The sequence below is a fragment of the Homarus americanus genome, unplaced genomic scaffold, assembly GCF_018991925.1.
Source record: "Homarus americanus isolate GMGI-L3 unplaced genomic scaffold, GMGI_Hamer_2.0 scaffold32929, whole genome shotgun sequence".
NCBI lineage: Eukaryota > Metazoa > Arthropoda > Malacostraca > Decapoda > Nephropidae > Homarus > Homarus americanus.
The window spans coordinates 13,482,654-13,504,802 of NW_024737097.1; the positions used below are offsets into that span (position 1 = coordinate 13,482,654).

General features: G+C 35.9%; 1 protein-coding gene across 1 annotated transcript in view; it reads right to left on the reverse strand.

Moving 5' to 3' along the window:
* Nucleotides 1–6,707: 6,707 nt before the first annotated feature.
* The window catches only part of LOC121873118 (basic leucine zipper and W2 domain-containing protein 1-like), a 64,601-nt gene continuing 49,159 nt past the window's right edge, over nt 6,708–22,149 (reverse strand). The window contains exons 10-11 of the mRNA XM_042376431.1: nt 21,651–21,716; nt 6,708–7,158 (exon numbers count right to left, since the gene is read on the reverse strand). Of these exons, the coding sequence (XP_042232365.1) occupies nt 21,682–21,716 (35 nt within the window). The 3' untranslated portion in view covers nt 6,708–7,158; nt 21,651–21,681. The remainder of the gene's footprint in view (nt 7,159–21,650; nt 21,717–22,149) is intronic.

The window sequence follows — 22,149 nt, forward strand, 5'->3', positions numbered from 1 at the left end:
CAGTGTATCTGTTGGGTGTGTATGTAGGTGGGTGGGGGTATGTAGGTGGGTGACAGTATACTGTTAGGTGGCAGTATGTACTGTAGGTGGGTGGGGGGTATGTGGGGGTGTGGGTGGGTGTGGTGTGGGCGGGTGGCAGTATGTGGGTGGTGTGTGTATAGTTGGTGGCAGTATGTAGGTGGGTGGGGGTATGTAGGTGGGGTGGAAGTATACTGTTAGGTGAGTATGGGTGGGTGGGGGTATGTAGGTGGGTGTGGTATGTGGGTGGGTGTATGTGTGGGTGGATATACTGTTAGGTGTATGTAGGTGGGTGTATATATTGGGTGACTTGACTTTTGACCAGACAAATGGTGGAGCCTTAACAGGACAAAAGATTGGGTGTCTTGTCTGTTGACCAGACAAATGGTCTTAAGCCCTGTCCAGATCGAGGCAGTGCTTGGTTAAGGGCGAAAAGTTATAAGATGGACAAGGCAAAGATTCTCTGGAAAGCTTCTAGCGAAAGTGGAACCATATATAAAAAAACAGGATACCAATATAAGGGAGAGTATATCTGCAGAGGCTCGTCTAGAGACAACGCTCATATATTTTTCAACTGGGTGCACCTACACGTCACTTCAGTATAGAACGAGGATATCAAAACAAAGTTTGTCTCGCATAATACCTGCAACTTGTCAAGCCATGTCTGAAGTACTCAAGGAAGATTACTTGCAGGTGAGATTTGTAGTACAGTGAGTTCTGCTATAACGCGTGTTTTGATAACACGAATTTGCTCTAACGCGATTTATGAATTAGGAACGATATTTGTATAACGCGAACGCTTGTTTGCTATAACGCGATTTTTGCTTACTATTTCTCCAATTTTGTGGTACAGTGGGGTATGCTATAACGAATCTAATTGGTTCTAGAACCTTGTTCGTTATAGCATTCGTTCGTTATAGGATTAATCCGTTCCAGGCCCCCAAATACAACCACTTAACACTGAAAAATATAATATAAAATTGTAAAAATTGTAAAAAAGTGCATAAATATGCATCTAAACCCCTGAAATAAAGAATATCATTAATATTTGTAATAAAAAAACAATAAATTAGAAAAAAAAAAATTTAAATAATGTTCGTTGTAGGAGTTTCGTTCGTTATAGCATTCTCAATTTTATAGGTAAAACCGTTTGTTATAGGAATATTCGTAGTAGGATCCGTTCGTTATAGCATACCCCACTGTATTAACTGTGAATATAGTAAAGAAGAATATCAACAAGAAGCGTTCTGGTGATAGAATTCCCGGTGATGATCGTAAAAGAAAGGATAATAACACTTGAAGAGAAGCTCGATTTTATCAACCTCAAAATCACCCTTCTCCCCCATCAAGTAAAGTTTTACATTTACTGTATGATTTCATTATTAGATATGAATGTAACATTTATTTAGACTGTGCTATCCTTTGTGTTAGGCTAACTACTAAATTTTTTCGATTTCGAGTAATCTGCACCTAACCCTATTTTCTCCATAAGCCCTGTTATTTCTATTACGCGATTTTCTATAACACGATATTTTACAAGAACACAATTATCGCGTTATAGCAGAACTACCTGTACATAAAAATTCATTGAATAATTTTAGAATTATGATATGCACAGACAGGAAGCTATGGGACTAGAGTGAGGAGAGCGGCAGGAACGAAGAACACACACAAATGTCATTACATAATACATAAACAATCTCCCGTTTATTGTCACGCCAATAATGTACATTGCATAAGCTTATTTGGTTATACACTGGACATCTGGACCAAGCGGGGAACATATACTGTACGTATCACATTTGCAATACTTAACTCAGGTTTAACAAAGTGCTAGCATACGTTCTGTCAGTATCTCCGTTCATACCTCACCGACTTGAGGACCCAACCCCCGAGGTCAGCTGTTTTTGACAGTCACGTGAAGTTCCAATAATAACACGTGTCTTGTATTGCAGGCTTGTGTAATGTTGAATATTAATGACAATATTATAGGAATGTCGGTTTTCCAGTATTATCGATTATTAATAATGAAAATGATATTAAAACATATTAGTATTTGTGAAGGGGGGTAACCCTGCCATACACATGTGATACATGATGGACCTGTTTGGGACACTAGGTTGTTTGCAAATAAGATATTGATGATTGACACAACTTGTATAAAGACAAACTTTATTTCACATAATAATTACATACACCCCAACGTATGTAGTATGCAATTAAAGATTTTAAGACCCTCTCCACAAAATAGGACATGTCAATAAAAAATTATATACCTACATGCATATACGTAAATAAAAAAAAATATGTGACCACAGTACCAGGTTTAACAGCACACAACTATCATTGTGTGTTTGCCACTAAGGACATAACAATAGTTGAAATTATCCAACACCCTTAAACAATAGATTACTCTTATATAATCATCATTGATGAGGAAAGCCTGCCTAGTTTCCCCAGATAAAGAACCTCAAAAATCAGTTTCTGAGCATGGATTCTATTTTCACCGGTCATCTGTCCACCAGGCAGGCGAACTATGATTTCGCTCGACGCCGGGCACGGGCACTCCGCTGGTTTGCCCGATAACGGGCATTTTGCGCGTGCCTGCCGGGCACTGCTCGATCGTGTGGACGGGCCTTTACAGGAACAAAAAGATTGGGTGACTTGTCTGTTGACCAGACAAATGGAGGAGCCTTAACAGGAACAAAAAGATTGGGTGACTTGTCTGTTGACCAGACAAATACTGATGCCTCAGTAGGAACAGACACCTTGGGCAACTTGACTTTTGACCAGATAAATCATGGTGCCTGCTAACCAGATAAATTATGCCATACTACAAATAGGAGGCATAGATAGCATTGCTGCTAATCAGATAGGAGGTTTAAATAGCTTTACTGGTGATCAGACAACAGGCTTAGGGATTTTTCATCTTGGTCAGATAGTTGGAAGCATTCCTCATTTCTTACCCGAGACCCCTTATGGCACAATTCATCTACAAGATGTGTTAAGAAACAGAAATGACTATTTGGCAGTCAGGAGGCACACCCATTGTCTTATAGCAGATAGGTGGTGTTGGAAATGGTGTACCACAAGTAGGTGGTGGTAATGGATTTATTGTACCACAGGTAGGTGGTGTTCATGGACTTCTTGTACCACAAGCAGTGAATGGTAGTGAAGTTTTGTTACCACAAATACTTAATTTTCAGGAATTTGGTACATCACAGACAGATGGTGGTAGCTTTATAACTGGTGTTCCAGTAGCAACTGCTATTTTGGCAACACCAACAGATAATGTTTTCAATCAATTTCCAACAGTAATTGGTGGAAAGACTTTACAAGGTATAATTGGAGTAACTGGTATTAGAGGCAAAGGTGATGGTTTCATCAAAGAATCAGAAATTCCTACAATAAATAGAGCACCTGTTACTCACATCAGATATGGCACAGAGTCAGTTGATGGTATTAATGCTGACGGTAGCTTTGTTGCTGTACCAGCAATCACCACAATCACTCAAGCACCTGTCATTCGTATCAGTCAAAGCATAGATGGTTTTGGTCAAGGTAAGACAGTCAATAATAATATCAACATTGCTGCTAGACCAGCAGCAGTCACATTTAACATTGGCAGAACTGGGCCAAGTCCAGATGAATTTGCAGCAGATGGAGGTGAAATATTGTCTGAAGTCACTGGGTTGGCTCCCTTATTAAATCCTCTCATCACAACTTTTGTACCTTCAATTACTGCCAAAAGTCATACAGTAAACACTGGAATTGGTGCAGAATCCCAAATTATCAAACCTGAAGATAAGCAAATAGGATTTGTTAATAAAAAAATACATCAACTTAGTCCATTAGCACCTGAGAGTCAACCAGCATGCAGCAAATATGAAGGTCTCACCTGCACTATCGACTGATATTTCAACTAACAAAATTCAAGGAAAATTGGGTAGGGAACTCGGTCAGTCTAGAATTAGTAAAGGTAAAATATCACATGGTAGATTCAGTCCGTTTGGAGTTATTGGAGATAAAGTTAGTTGGGCCATTCGATTTCTCTGGATCTGTTGGAAGCATAAGCAAGAGTAGACTTCATGGAATATTTAGTGGTGGAAGTGTGGGATTTGCTGAATCAGACTTCCCATTTTGTCACAAAGAATGGAAGAACTATGCCTTATTCAGTTTCAAATAAAACAAGGAAAGCCTATCGTTGCTGCTACAATCAGAACAGTTGATGCTTCACCTGTGAATTTACTAGCAAGTTAGCAACATTAATTACAACAAACAAGAATAATTAATAGTGACCCTGCTAAGTCAAATTATTGCACTGGGTCAGTTAATACCGAAAAGATATGAATGATACAAGTTTTCATAAAACTTGTAAATAGTCATAAGGTATGTTAAGTTTGCATATGCTGCATGTATCCATACAATTTTAACAATATGCTGCACACACAGTATTAGTAAACATCTCCAATTCATTTATATCTAGTCTAGTATTACTGTATCTGCAATATATTACAAGAAATTATTTACAAGTTCTTTCATTATGTAGTCATAGAAAGGGCACATTTTCATCTGGTCTTAAAGCATCAGGCCAACTGTTCTAATGCTAAATCAAATCCAATTTTTAATGTGCAGTAGCATAGCTAAACTAAGTTTTTAAAAAAGTTGCCAGTGAAAATAACAGGTATACAAGTTGTGTCATTGTAGTATTAGCATGATTTGGTATACAGTTTTACCCCGCTTAACGCGCTTTCACTTAACGCGTTTTCGCATATACGCGGTGCCTTGCCAAAGCTGAACTTTCACTTAACGCGGGTTTTTTCCACATATACGCGGTGGGTGAGTGTCGAGTGTCCGAGACGCTATTTTTAGATTTGCCCCACCCGCCACCCTGCCTGACTGCCTGTTTTAGCTCATAAAATTCATACAAATTACCAGGCCGGAATATAATTTACATTGCTGGAATTCTTATAATTTGGTGATCATTTTGAATATAAACATCATATATTTTGCTTTAAACTTAAAATTTTTAGATAAAAATTTTTCTCTAGGTAACTATGGTATCTTTTGTCCAAAATATATGACATTTATATTCAAAATATTCCTGGTCTTACAAGGAATCCAGCAATGTCAATTATATTATCCTAACTTTAATCTGAGGTATTATTTAATACTAAATGTTAAAAACTCTGGAAGGGAGGATTGGTGGGGGGTGGGGGGGAGGGTTGGGACTGACCGCGCGGTTGGAAGAGGGGGGGAGGCAAGGTGGGGTACTTTGATTGACAGATAGTGTTGTGAAGATTATTTTTTTTTTTATTAACTGAAGATATTTGTTTTAGCTCATAAAATTCATACAAATTACCCGGTCAGAATATAATTTACATTGCTGGAATTCTTATAATTTGGTGATCATTTTGAATATAAACATCATATATTTTGCTTTAAACTTACAATTTTTAGATAAAATTTTTTCTCTAGGTAACTGTTATCTTTTGTCCAAAATATATGACATTTATATTCAAAATATTCCTGGTCTTACAAGGAATCCAGCAATGTCAATTATATTTTCCTAACTTTAGTTTGAGGTTATCCCACACATCTCCTTGGGACGGTTGGTGGGGGGTGGGGGGGGAGGGAGGGACCGACCGACCATCTGTTAGCCGGCTGTGTAGTGTGAGAGGGGGAGGGAGTTGAGTCCATTATTTGAATGGACATTAACTTGGCGACTGTATTTCTCTATTTCTCTTAAGTATTAATTGTGTGCATGTACCATCATAAAATTAAGATGTTATTTTTACGACAACATAGTTATGTGTCTTCAAAAAGTGGAGTTTGGGGGTCGGGCCGGTTTCTATTGGAATTAATCCCATATGTTCTGTTGTTCACTTAACGCGGATTTCACTTAACGCGGGACCCTCTGGGTTCAATTGACCGCGTTAAGTGGGGTACAACTGTATATACATATATACATTATGTGTATATATAGATTTGTATAGTTTACATCGATTATTTTTTTCACATTATTATGTCATACTGTATAAAGTGTTTTGAAACATATGTATGTATGTTTTAAGAGGATAATGATTATAATAAAAAATCTTGATGCTTTTATTTACCAAAAAACACTGTCCCACACCTACAATAAGGATTATAAAATAAAGAATTACCATGAGCAAGCAGGGAGTAGCCCCCATCTATAAAAAAGTAAAAAGAACCAGTTATTTCCATTCTTTTGGATCACTTTCATGCTAAACACTTGATCAATTTATAGGACCAAGTACTACAACAGGGAATATCAGAAAAATTCATATCGGGCAAGCTAGTGCATCCTATAAAAAATCAATAGACACTTCATCCTCACACTTTCACTTCAAAATCCTTCAAAAAATAATGCAAAATTATGTGCTCATTCTCAAAACACCAGTAATGTAACATACAATATGCAATTCAACAATACTTTTCCAGTATTAATTGCCTCCTAACAAAAATCACAGAATTATCAGTGTGACCATTAGTTAAAATCTGGACATAAGAATATATATATATATATATATATATATATATATATATATATATATATATATATATATATATATATATATATATATATATATATATATGTGTGTGTGTATGTATGCATGCGTGTGTGTGTATGTATGCATGCGTGTGTGTGTGTGTATATATATATATATATATATATATATATATATATATATATATATATATATATATATATATATATATATATATATATATATATATATATATATATATATATATAATAAAACCAGTAGGGCACTTTCCTAGACTCCTCGCTAGTGAAGAAGCAAGGCCCCAAAAACTTGCCAATCACTCCAACATGGGTGGTCACAAGAGAAGAGCAATGGTTTTGTACTAGAAGATGAATGAAGCATTTGTAGCGGCAGTATTCAGGATAAGTTGGAGGGCCGATGCTGCTCTCAGATCCTCTTTGGGAAGCTATAAAAGTGTTAGTGAGAGCTCATGTGGGCTTGACGGAGCCACTTTAAATAAAGGCGCGAGGGATATGGCAAATACTCAGCTTGAGAGGAGCCTCAAAGGTTGACTGACAACTTGGATGGCTCCTTTGTGGTTGGCAGCAAAGTTGGAACATTGGCTGTGCTGAAAATAATTATACAAGTTAATGGCTGCAACACTATCTCTACCAAAATAATTATATACATACATATATATACAGTGGGGTATGCTATAACGAACGGATCCTACTACGAATATTCCTATAACGAACGGTTTTACCTATAAAATTGAGAATGCTATAACGAACGCAACTCCTACAACGAACGCGGATGAATACGGGACTATTTCGCCTGGCGCATGAATACTGTTGTACCGCGACCCACAACAAGAGCGTCAGGCGCCATCTTTGTCTCATTGTGTAGCCAGTGCACCACTGTTATTGTTGAAATTTCGTCTTTTGATGTGGAAATTCGCATTATTTGTATAATATTTTGTTATACAAGTATACAATTGTAACAATGAATCGTCCAAAACGAGTGAGAAAGCTAATAACCCTTGAAACTAAGAAAAAAATTATAAAGAAACGTGAGAATGGAAGAAGCATTGCGAAACTTAGTGATGAATATGGGATGGCTAAATCGACTATATGTACAATTTTGAAGAATAAAGAGGAGTTAAAAACTGTGCAAGTGGCTAAGGGAATCTTTAGACTTAGCAAAGCAAGGTGTAATGTGATTGAAGAGATGGAAAATTTACTCTTAGTGTGGATAAAGGAGAAAGAAATGGCAGGTGGTAACATTAGTGAAGCTATAATTTGTGAGAAGGCTAAACAATTGTTTGAGGACCTTAAAGCCAAGACTCCCAGTGGAAGTGATAGTGCTGTGCCAGTGTTTAGGGGTACCTGCATGCTGAATAACACTAAGGTAAGATAAAGTACCATATTTTTTACTTTTTCCACAGAATTTTTTCAGTGTTAGTGGTTGTATTTGGGGGCCTGGAACGGATTAATCCTATAACGACGAATGCTATAACGAACGAGGTTCTGGAACCAATTACGTTCGTTATAGCATACCCCACTGTACTATATGATATATTTATTATTATATATATATATATATATATATATATATATATATATATATATATATATATATATATATATATATATATATATATATATATATAGATATAGATATATATATATATAATATATAGATATATATATATATATATATATATATATATATATATATATATATATATATATATATATATATATATATATATATATATATATATATATATATATACATATATATATATATATATATATATCATATTTACATATATTCACATATATAGCTATACATATATCAAATTATACCATTTTACATACATATATACTCGTGTATAGTTTTTTTAGACCAAATTTTAGAAAAAATCGTCCTATACATGCGTAATAGTTTTGTTAGGTTGAACCCGTGCATGATTTTTAGCTTCAGACATGAAAAATATTTACCATTTACTGCCAGTAACAATGGAAACGTAAAATATGTACCAATTAGTAATGAAAAGTTGTGCAGTTCCTTCAGCAAATGAAGCTCACCAACTTACAATAGGCTAAATTACCTTACAACGTGTTTTCAGTAGTCTATGTTGAAGTTCTTAGCACAGGCTAACTTATCATATCATATACGGTATCACAGTTCTCATTGATCTACAAAAAATACCGGTAATAAAAACCTTTTCGATATTTCACACTTAATATAATACCCGGTAATCTACTTCAACCTCCTATTGTTTACAACGACGCATCACGCACCACCAGCTGTATCAGCTAGACGGTACACGTGTTTTTCGAATCGTTTTCAGTTAAAAAACTGTTACATCACATGTATATTTTACCTTAACTGTGCCTGAATGAATATATTCTCGGAAATAAATAGTAGTTTTGCTGAAACGTGATGTATTTTAATGTAAAATAGGATAAAATACATGACGAAAACAAAAGATTTTACCTAACCTTCCGATGTTCAAGAGAAGTTACTCTTTTTTTAATAGTTTTTGGTTAAAATATTGTTATATTACAATGGTATTCTATTCATACTGTGCTTGATATAATGCATTCACGGAAATGAAATATTTTTGCTGAAATGACGTACGTATTACAGTGGAAAGTGGGATAAAATCGTGACAAAAACAATGACTTTCGCTTTCTTTCCTTCAAAAGATGTTACCGTAATCGCTTTTCGAATGGTTTAGTTAAACTGTTGTATTACAAAAATATTCCCTCCTAATTGACTTGAATAAATATTTGAATGGAAATATACAATATTTTTGTTGAAACTACCCCACGTTTCAGTGTAAAGTGTCGTAATAATAAATGGTAAACAATTTGCCTTCGGCACTCGTGTTTCAGGCACGGCGAGCCTCAGTTTATAGGACGTAGAGCGTTTTTACTGAAGGTTTTGTTGTTCCATTACCCTCAAAAACGTGGGTCGAACTATAAACGAGGAATATCATAAATTAACGATTTCTTGGTAAAAAAATCAGGGTCAACCTATAAACGAGGGGAGGTTATAGACGAGTATATATGGTAATTTGACCAAATTTTGGTACGACTGAGGCAGGTCGTAAGTGCGGGTGGACGTAAGTCGAGTAGGTCGTCAGTCGGGGAGGAGCTGTGTGTATATATATAACACGATATTTTACAAGAACACAATTATCGCGTTATAGCAGAACTACCTGTATATTATCCACCTGAAACTGAAGAAAATAAGACCCTGATTATTGTTGTAGTAAAATTAATGTAAAAAAAAATTGTTTTACTTAATGATATTTAATGTACAGTATAAGTAACCACTGACATTAAACCAAAAAAGTGAGACTGATAGTGGAACGCCAATGTATACAGTACGTGCGCACCGAGCACTCGAGGAAACAGTCATTTATCATAAGAATATGTACAAAAGATTCATTATTGTTTTTTACTGAATAAGTATTTGATTGAATTAATTTTCATATATGTGAAATGAACAATGCATTTCATTAATAATACTTAGAATATTAAAACACACGAGGAGACTAGACGGCATTGTTTTCGTGAGTGACGATGGTTCTAAATAAGAAACTGAAGAAATAAGACCCTGGTTGTAGCTGTAGTGAACTTAGTTTTAAAAAATTGAATACCTGTATGTATGTTTTAAGTAATGTTATTTAATGTTAATAAATGGAAAACTAGAAGAAGCTAACCACTAATGGTAAAGAAATAATGCGAGACGATTGGGAACGCCAACGTATGAACAGTAAGTGCGTACATGTGAAAACATATCGTCATTTCTCTACATATGAATATGAACGCATGGTATTTACTGTTCCTATATGTTTTAAATAATATTTACGAATGTAAAACAAAAATTCTACTCACCAATGGTGGCAAAGTCTAAAACATAAAGACAGCCAATGACCATTGTGCGAGTTTTTATTCAGATGACGAAGTCATCAGGTTCAACTCTGGCTGAAGCAGTAGCTTTCCATAAAGCTGTTGCTGAAACTGTTAATGAACCTGAAGCTGCTTATGATGGTGTAGCTGAAGTTGATGGTTTAGGCCTTCAAATAATAAAGCTGTCAAAGAACCTTGCACAGCTGCTTTCTTTTCTCATTATACATCTTTATGTAGAGGTCATTTGCATTTATTTAAATTTTAATGCTTCGTTCTGTTTATGGATCCACTTCAGAAAATATGTTCATTGCTTGCTCCATATAATAACCACAGACCTCTCACCTTTTTCATATCGTTTTAACACATTTAGTTTCTCGGCTAAACTCATACACTTTCTATTAGCTTCTGAAACAACACTACCATCACTTGCTCAGGTTGAATAGGGATGCAAAAATGCTGTAAGAAACCTGTGAAAGTTTTTCTCCTGTTCCTGTTCCAAATGCGTGAAAACAAAAGGCCCGCCAAGCTCCGACTGTTGTTTACCACTCATTAGCAAGGCAGCTTCTCTGCGCAAGGCGTTCTTAATTTTTTCTTTTTTCAAAAATACAGTAAAACCTCGATTAACCTTTCGGATTAACTGTCAATCCCAAACCCCTAAAAAAAAAAATTACAGGGATTTGACCACCCGGGCACAGGTCACTGACCACTTCGGGGCCTGGGGGGCGATAATGTAATAATATTAATAATCATAATGCTAATAATAATAATAATAATAAAAAACCAAAAAGAAATGCAAAAATGAAAAAAAAAATCAAGAGTGAGAAACAATGTACATGTATGTATGTTGTGTTGTCAATAGTAAGAGAAACACTTGAGATCCTGCAATTGTGTGTAAATGAGGCAGAAAGTCAGATCAGCAACCTGGTCACAATTTTTGTGATGACATATGTTCTTTGACTTTTCCATTTTTTATTCACGGTTTCTGTGCTGGTTCATATTTACTTACTAAAGTGGTTAATGTTTTAAAGCAAATTCTATTGAAATATGAATGGAAAATGAATAGAGGGACTTAAATGAGGTAGGTTAGGGAAAGGTACTTTGAAAATGTATGTTTTATTTCCGTAGACTTATGTCCTATTATCCGACCTTTTCGATTAACTGTCAGTCCCTTCCCCCCATATGTGGTAGGTTAATCGAGGTTTTACTGTACATATCGAGATTTGGTTATTATTTATATGAAAATGTAATTTTATTTTGTTCTTATTATATTTTGGTCGTAAACACGAATGAAATAAGGACGTAAATTTAATTGGGTCTTAAATTAACTAGGGTTTTAAATAAATAAATAAATATATATATATATATATATATATATATATATATATATATATATATATATATATGAGTTACGATAATTCGTGGGTTAAGTACCAGATAGCGAATTAGCATACTGCAAATTATAATTTAATGGACTTTAATGGAAATATTTACTAGGTAACAAAGGCTAAAAAATACGCATAAACTGTTCCACAACTCCTTTAATAAACACCAAGTACTGTACATAATTCATCAAAAAATACAACACAGATATTGCACAAAAAATATTCTATATTACATAAACAGCTCCTTCCCTTCTCACCCATTCTCTGGATTATGCCTGGATGGTTGGTCAGCTATTTGTGCTATGTAAACAAAACACTGAATTTAACACACCAGTATCTCATCTGAGGTTATGGGATTTTCATCCCCTTGGGAAAACTGGTTATTTTATGATGTTTTATTAACTCGGCACCGTATGAATCTAAATATGGGAATTATGAAGAAATTGCATACTGTCATTTTACAGAGGTTGTGTGGGTGACAAAGGGAGGGAGAATTTTCCACTCAGTCCAGCCAACCACCTGTCCTTCCTCCTACCTCTCCCACACAGAAATCACTTCCCGTTCTTCGTTTCTCTTATTTATAATTTTATACTATATTTACATTTCTAAGTCATTGAAATGATATTTCCACAACTTTTATGGTTTCTTTTGTAAATAAACACTGCAGCAGCTGCCAATCAGATGCAAATTATGAATATTTGATCACAAAATTTAAAAGTACTGTAGAGGTAGTAATAGACATACCTGCAAATTTGTATTTCGCAAATTATCGTAACTCCACTATACAGCACGGCAAATCCCCGATATAATGGACTAATTGGGAGGGGGGGGGGGGAAGCCGGTCCGTTAAAGCCAAAAAAATCGTCATATCCAGATCTGGAATATTAACAGACTCAGTACGTTCTATACCAGCATAGTCAGAAGTGAGTATGATCATTTTACCGTGCTTGAGGGGTGGTTCGCTTGCACTGTTGGGGTACCCCACCCCTAGGAGAAAAAATAAATAGAATAAAATATAAAAACAAAAAGAAAATTATATACGGAGTGTGTGTGTGTGTGTGTATATATATCTTGATAAAATCACACGGGAAAAGGGAAATAACGGAGCACCTTAGCTTTCGTCTTTTTATCGAATCACCTGGAGTCTACCAAAATGTCAGTTTTTTCTGCTATGTTCTTAAGATGTCTGCGTATTTGTGACTCTCAATTTATTGACGATGAATTGAAACACATTCGTTCCATTGCACAGAAACTCGGGTACCCTTCTGTGTTTGTTGATCGTTGTTTTTAAAGGGCTAAAAAATCCTTTCATTCCTCTCAAACCAGGCAAATTCCTACACTTAAGAATATATTGACTCTGCCCTATCGTAATGAATTTGTCCCGTTAGTTCGGTCCCTCGAGCTACTAAATATTAATGTTTTCAAGTATGACTCAGCCATTACCAATATGTTGATAAGAAATAGCCCAAATTTGAATGTAAATGGAAGTGTTTATTGTATTCCATGTAGCAAATGTAATTGTAATTATGTAGGACAGACAGGAAGAACACTGCAGCTCAGAATCAAACATAAGTATAATATCAGAACAGCATCTGAAAGCAGTGCCTTGTTCGTTCATGTTAGGAATAATAATCATCCCATTGCTTGGGAAAAAAGCTTATAAGTATTTAAATCATCTTGTTTCACAAAGACTTCTGGTTGAAGCTAGTTTGATTAAGGAATTAAAATCAATAAACCTTAGTGATGGTCAGTTCAAAACTGATAATATGTTACATAAATTTATTTGTCAGTGGCCCAAGGTTAAAAATGCTTTGAAAACCTTTGATCTAGATGTATGATAGTTATTTAGTGGGTCCCTTATTTTTGACCTGACCTGACTAGTCACATCACCCCCCTTCTCTTAAGCTCCTCTACAGTAGGTGTGTGGATTAGTGGATGACATCATTATGACCTGACCTCATGTTTTTAAGGTCACCTTGGATATTTAAGCCTCTCTCTGTCCATGTAATCCAATTGCCTCTGAAGATGTCTTGAATAAAGACGAAAGCTAAGGTGCTCAGTTGTTTCCCTTTTCCCGTGTGATTTTATCAAGATTTATCTTATCCATGTTTTCATTGTGGATCTACATGATTATATATATATATATATATATATATATATATATATATATATATATATATATATATATATATATATATATATATATATATATATATATATATATATATATATATATATATATATATATATATGACACACACACACACAGCCTCCCCCCCCAAAGTTCGTGGACTTTTACTTCGCAGTTCTTGGTTATTCGCGGATGACACCCTGGATGTACTCAAGAATGTCTGTGGGTAGTTTTAAAGTTGCCAGCATTTTCGCAGATGGGACAGTGAGCCATTCGTTCTAGACAATGATTTCCTTTACCTGTATTACAAATGTGCATGTGTGTGTGCATTTGTGTGTGTGTGTGTGTGTGTAGACACACAAAACACGTACAAATAAATAATAATGGGAAAATCCTCTAACAAATAATCAAACAAATTTCTAAAAAGTGTGACAGTCTACCACCAAGTTCGTGCTCTATTACTAAAGTACTGCTCTTCGTCTTGCGAACTAGTGGACTCAACGTCGTCAATAGTTGACTCGCCTTACGCCATTTTGAAACTTCAATCAGTTGCTAGGCAACGGAGAAGTCGTTTTTGTTGACGTCATCTGATCTACATCAACACGAGGGACATTGAACCAATGACCGTGACCTTGGCATCAGCTGTGACTCCTGCGAGCGACTACACCAGCTGACATCTAAGGGACTTGAGGCAACAGTTCACCATCAAGTCAAGACTACATTTATAGGTATTTCAAAGACATACAGTAGATTTACACAATGATATATTCAACAGCATATCTTCAAATGTTAGCTGTCGTGTAAGGTTATTTTTAATTTTATAAGTGTCTTACTTATTTTATATACCGATGTACTATATTCCCGGTATTTTCAAACCTTAGAAATAGAAAATTCGGAATTATTTTTTTGTTTCCCAGGAAGGCTAATACTGTTAATGATGTCAGACATCTTTTCAAACCACAAATATGACAGTTCTATAAAAATGTTAGAGAGGTCAAACACAACTTTTCAAACTGCAAATATAACAGTTCTACAATGATATCATACTCTAAATCTTCAGCCATTCCGTGGTAGAACCCTTCGCAAGTCTGCACCATTGCTCTCCGCAAAGGTGAATGTTTTGTCGAAGGGCGTTCCATGCACCACACACCCATTCATCTAGCGTGATTATAGTAGCAAAAGTAGTACATTGTTAAGAAGGAGCGTTCTTAAACACGAAGTAGGCGAGATTTATTTCTGTCATTTTATCGTGGTGGTGATATTTTGTTTTGTGATTGTAAGTCAGTATCTTCCAAGTTTGCCTTTGTACACCCACTAAAAAATTATCCGTCACCCGTCATATTGTATCACGTCGTAAGGGTGCCGAATAATTTTTTAGTGGGTGTACAGAATATTCTTTCCATTAAGGCATTGCAAACTAGGGCTTGAGTAGCTGTTCAAACTCAGGTGTCAGTTTCCCCAGTTTAGTGTTTACAGAAATATGCATGTACCATGGTTCGGTATATGTATAGGGTAAATTCTTCGGGATTAGTTAATTCCTAGAAGAGCTCGGAAGGTGTGACCGAGCGATGTATTAGCCCGTCTCATAGGCAGATTTATATAAATGTGGGTTAATTACATTAGTCTTACATAACTCAATCACCCCCAGTAACTTTTCATGAACAGTGATATGTCATGCAGTGATCATGTGATCTATTCACTGAACACGTGATCGGTAACTTTCCACTGGAGGGCGCGTCTCTATTTAGACCTTAGGTCAGCCATAAGAAGCCGGTTCTTTGCCCCCCCCAGTAATCACTCAGTCTTCACCTCAACCCTCATGACAACAGGATGTATTAGTAGCGCTAATCTAAGTTAGCCCCCATCCTCATTTAACACTCGCAGCTACAGTGATTAAGTTAGTGATAATCCTTATCGAAAATGTACATAGAAACTGTTTCATAATAAACGAAGAAAGGGAACATATTGGGTTTCTCTACAGAAAATCCAATAAACTTTTATCTATATTTTAGTTCGTCTAGAATATAAGGCAACATGCCTCACAAGTGGTGACAACCCAGGAAGTTTGTTACATATGACAGCTTCACAAGTAGTTGTTATACAATGGTAAGTCACCTAGCGGTTACACAGTTGGTAAAGGTAGCGATAAATTGTTCTCCCCATTACTCTGTTACACTTTTACAAAGAAGATAAAGTTACACTTTCATTAGGATGATTACTTTCATCAAAACACTTTCCCAGATAAATTGATGTAATAAGGGGGGATGTGATACTGTACTAAACTGTGATAGAATAATATACTAACAAAATAATTGCAACACATCAAAATACTGTAGAGAAAAACAATAAAACATGTAAAACATAAAGGTACACAGAGTTGTCAATTGTTGTTTGTGGGAATATTAATTCATTCACTCTAGTAATGATACAATGTTTCTTATTGTTATCATAATAAAATCTATGGTTTATATAATTTGTTTATCACTGACCCATCACCGTTTTCCATTTAGACTACATACAAGACAAGTATTTCTCCCATACACACGCCTGGCTATGGGAGTGGGTAAGTGGAGTGAGTGACCCCTAGTTGAGCATCACCTGCAGTTGTAACTCTCCTCACTCAATGCCATATTTCACTGGATTTACTGTTATTATTAGTGTTTACTGATAGAAGAGTGTTTAATAATGATTATCATGGTATTGTAGCCGGGTTAGACTCATCACTGTAGCCACCAGGCGACTGGGCCAAGGTGCGAAGCATTATGGCTGTCTTCAACTTGTATTTTCAGGTAGATATATGTTTCTTCATTTATTTTTACTCGGTTACATGCACACACTATCCTACATACAGTGAAAAAAGTAAAAGATATAATTGTCCTCAGGTCAAAAACAAAGGGAATATACATTTCTTTGCACACGAGTTAGCTGGCTCAGTGAGTGATGGGAGGAGGGCTCAGTGTGTGTGTGTGTGTGTGTGTGTGTGTGTGTGTGTGTGGGGGGGGGCACACGAAGGTAGCACCCTGTTGGCCTGTTACTTTGGTGAAGCAGGGAATGTATGCAAATGATGACCATGTTTAACTTTCATTTGGCTTTTATTTACTGGTTTGGCAAGTTTCTTTTGTACAATATTGTATCACGAATGACAGTCATAGTACAATAAGTGAGAAAGGCAGAGTGGTGGGAGGGAGGGAGGGAGGGAGGGAGGGAGGGAGGGAGGAAAGTGGGTGGGAGGCAGTGGATGTCATGCTAATCTGCTCGGGCTAAAGCAAATTCATCTCTGCATCATTGAAATTATGATTTAGGTGGTGATAATAGAGGTTGTGATGGTGATGATCAAGGAGCTGGTGGTAGGTGGTGAGATGATGATCCATCAATCTGTTTCTTTGGTAACACTGGCTGCAGCACTGCCAGACAACTGAACAGCTGATGTATACCCACAAAATTGAGTGTAAGTATAAATGAACATCATATTCCTTCAATATTATGTTACATAAATGTTAAATTATGGAGTGAAAATAACAAATAAGCAATGTACAGTACTGCACTGTACAATATTGTACTATCTTGAATGAGTCATAGTAGAATGAGAGAGAGGCAGAATGTTGGTGAGACACAGTGAGCGGGAGGGAGGAAGAGAGGAATGAAGGTGAAAGTATGATTTAGATGGTGATAAGGTAGTGGTGGTGATGGTTGAAAAAGCAGAAAGGTGGGGGCGACTTACCTTTCATAATAGTAGTAGATATTATTTCGTTAATTGGCAAATAGGATGTAAAAATTTGCTTTCGTTATATAGGAGATTCGTTCAAAGAATTAAGGTTCAACCAGGACTTACTGTACTTGTTGAGAGGCTAACTATAATACCAGTCATGCATCTAACTCAATCAATGTCTCTCTGGGGTGTGGTGATAACGTCTTGGCTGGCTAGGTTCATGAGCCGTGTGACTGGGTTGCGAGTACCCAATTACCCCGTTTACAAATATTTATGGCACTTGATACACTTGTTATTTATAATAAAAACAAGCATATATTGTTCTACTGCTTGTATGTTTTAAAATGCCCAAATTCAGTAGCTGCATCAAGTGCCATAAATATTTATGTATAAGCAAAGTGAATTTCTCCAGTCACAGTCTGTGCACTAACTGCAAAATTGCCACATTTTAGTTTTACAGTAGTGTACAGTACTTATACTGTATCTACTAATGTCAATTAAAGTTTAATACCTATAGATGATAAAAATAATAAGTGCATGACTAATGTTAATTTTCCAAGCCAACCTTTATAAAGCAATCCATTACATTAAAGTGCATCTGGTTGTAGACTGAACAGCTAATTCACCCACCGTGTGGCCGCGAAGGTAACAGCAGCACACGGAATGTAAGGTGGTCAAACTCTCAAACTTAAGGCCTAATCTTGGAAAGACAAACTGTACAGCATTTTTAATTCTGAAAACGTACCGATTTTTTAGTTTAACTAGATCGATTTATTGAGTTACATTATCATACATATTTCACGAGTGAATATTATCAACAAACATGACAGATTTATCGAATCAAATCATATAATATACAATAATCTATATTATTATTATAGGAATATACCTATTATGAGATAAATTGAAATGAATGAATTATAAGAATAAATTATTAATTATAAATAAAGTCTCCTCGATTTACGACGGGGTTCAGTCCCGACAACTAGATCATACGTCGAAAAGACTAAAATAATACATAGAAATTCTAAAATGGGTGTATCTTTTTCTTCTCAGTACTACAAGAACTCACTTTTACGCTTGCCAGCCATTTTAAAGGGAATTACAAACGAAAATTTTGTCTGTACACAGCGCGATCACCAACGTCGGGACTCGAAAATACCTAATGTGAAAATATTTTAAACGACCATGGCCGTCGTATGTCCGGGTTGTCATAAGTCAAGGAGAGACTGTATTAGGATAAAAACTACGTTTAAGTGCGCAGCGGTGAGGGCTGGCAGAGGAGGGAGGGAGGGAGGGAGGGAGGGAATGCTGTTTAGACCTCACCTCCCGCTCGTCAGCAATCCCTTTGTAACGACAGCATGCAATTCCACCACAATTGCCATATTATTTAGGTTCATTTGGTGCCTGGTTAATAAAATATTATTGAAAAATAACAGTACCCCAAAATTCCCAAACTCAATCCCAGATGAGCTATTGTGCCTTTGTATATTCCCGGTCTCGTTTTAAGAGCAGTACACAGCTGATCGTTCCTGTTCTCCCAAACAATGTTGCCAGCACTAACCAACTCAAGCACCGGATTTTTTTGGTAATTCGAGTGACCTAGAAACCCTTTTTTGAGGAATTAACGAGAGTATAGTATAATTACAAATAGAATATTTTGTGTGTTTAGTATCCGAGTTCAATGTGAAGTGATTACATAATTTGAGCATTTCTTCTTGAGAGAAAACCAAATTAAAATAAAATCTTTGCAAATGTAAAACATCTCAAAATGTCCATACACACAGGACAGTAGGATCTGCTAGTGCATCACTACCAGAGTTGCAAAGTAACCAAATAAATTTACTCTAGTACTGTACCAACTTTTACTTATGGTTTCTAATACTTTTACTCAAATACAACTGAAAAAGCAAAAATCGTTACTCATTACATGCCCCAAACCAGTAATATATTTGTTAAATTAATTAATTATTAACCATAGTAAAAGAGTTGTGGGTGTGGAGGGTATGGTATGGGTGGAGCCATGAAGGGTATGGTGTCGGTGGAGACCACGTGGTCACATACTTAGAGGTCTCGTGAGGTGACATCAGGTCAGGTGGCAGTGGCCATGACAGCGGACTTTCCCTTTGACGATCTTGTGTTCATTACCACTTTGACCACCCACCTCACCAAGTCTACCCTCTTATCCCTCCCTCCCCCATCAAATCCCCTCTCTTCTCCCCCACCTTTCTTTCAGGGGCTTATTCTTCACGTTAGACGTCGTTGCTCTTTGCATATACTGTAGCTGTACCTAAAATGAATTTCGAAGAGGTTGTGATTCTAAATTTCTTTACATAATTCCATCTTAAATATAACGCCTGTATCAACACAAATGTGAGAGAAACAGTGTATTTAAAACTGCTTAAGGGGAGCGTCCAGCTGAAGCATGAAATTCGTTCATAATTGATCATTCAATATCAATTTCCTGTCAGTAATTAAGGACACCAGATAATGATGCTATACCCCTGAATCAGTTCTCTCTAATCCCTAATAACTATTTCCCATTATATTCTTACCAACTTTCAAAATCCTACTTCTCGATAACTTCTCAATAAATTACATTGAAATTCATGTGGAGTATAGGTAACTTACTCCTCTTGAACAAAACAGATATTTCTGAATATCGCCTTTGTTTTTGGGTGCATGAACTTTTTTCCTTACTTAATTTTTTCCTCAAAATATTCATGAAGATAAATCAGCGTATAATAAACCAAGCCGAATGTAAAGAAAATCTGTATGATCAACCATTCTACTACTTAGTTTTTGTTTTATTAGAATCAGCCCATAAATGGCTGAGCCTTTGGGATTTGAAGGTTAGAAAAACTCATTTCATGCATAGCTACATAAATATTATGAATTATGCAATCAAAATACGTAAGCAGACAGCGACAGGCAACAGCTTTCCTCGGGCATTTTTCTGAATATTTTCGTAATTCTCTGATTTTCATCGTACTTCCAGCCAGACACTCCCTTGAATAACTAATTACCACTGCCTATCCCCCCCCCCCATCAGATGTTAAGTGGTACGAAAAATTCAGCCACTCCTCAATTAGAATCGAAAAGTGATATCACCACTGCTTCACCCCAATTAGAGGGACAGTTCACGGTGAGTCTTAAGACTCAGTCACTATGGAGGCAACATTCATCCACAAACTCAACTGAAGGAGCTTGATAGCTACTTGGCATACCCAAGGGATGGAATGGAGCTACTGAGGTCTTTCCTGGCATTATGTGACTTATATCTGAAGCTTAATACCCCACTAACTGCATCTGCTACTTGTTTTACGAAGCATTTTTTCTCCCCCCCCCTTTCATAGGAAAGTACCTCAGCTTTTATAAACCAGTCTAAGGGAAAACGGAAACTGATTTACAATGGGTTTTTTATGAACATAACCCTTCTGTAAATCAGGGAATACCTGTACTGTACATGTAAGTCAAAATATACGAATATAAAATACATAAGAATGATACAGCTATTTTTGTTATCCTAATGCATCTAAATCAATTATTTGCACAGTTTTTACTTATTCTTTCTGAATAAATATGAAGTAATTGCATCCTAAATGTATCTTGAATAGCCCTCTTATTTACCCTAGAATTTCTAGAATTGTTTTTACCAAGTCTAGAGGGTTTGATTTATGTACAAATGGCAACATTGTTAAAGGAGAATTTACAGAAATACAAGCAGTTACAGGTTTCTCCATTATTTTTATAAACAGGTGTTAATTTAATATTACCGGGGCTATGAGTGCAGTGAAAAATACGGAATTAGTACTGTAGGTATATTCAAGCAGAGAAACCATAATTATTGTATCCCCCTAACTGAGTCCGATGGTTGAAGTTTTGCTGTAGTACCTTTTCCATACTGTTCATGAATAAATAATGATGCCATATTGCCATTTAGGTTTTACAGACAATAATTTTGGAACTTACCCGAAGTCCTGAGTTCTGTAGGCATAATGGCTTAATCTTCCTCCTCCTCAACTGACTCCTCAGACTCTGATGGGAGAAAAAAAAATAAAAAATTACTCTGAAGCACAATACTTAGGAAGCAATCATTCTCCAAATCGATTTCAATTCTTATTCTTAAATATGGTACTAATGCAGTTTGCTTCGAAACATTTCCTTCACAGAAGTTTGCATTATCACATGTGTATACCAAAATGCATTGCAGCCAGAGTAGTACAGCACAACCTCATTAACAGATCACAGCACCCATACAATGTTACAGTATATTAATTTAGGGTAAAATTAATCTTTGTTTACTTACATATTAAAATTACAATATATGAAATACAGAAATCAAACATCAGAAATACTGTACAGTACAATGGATGCAAAAAAGTCTTGTTCTAGTTTTAAAATTGTACATGTAATACCAACACTCTAGAATAGATACTATATACAATGATGCAGTTTTCTCCATCTTGTA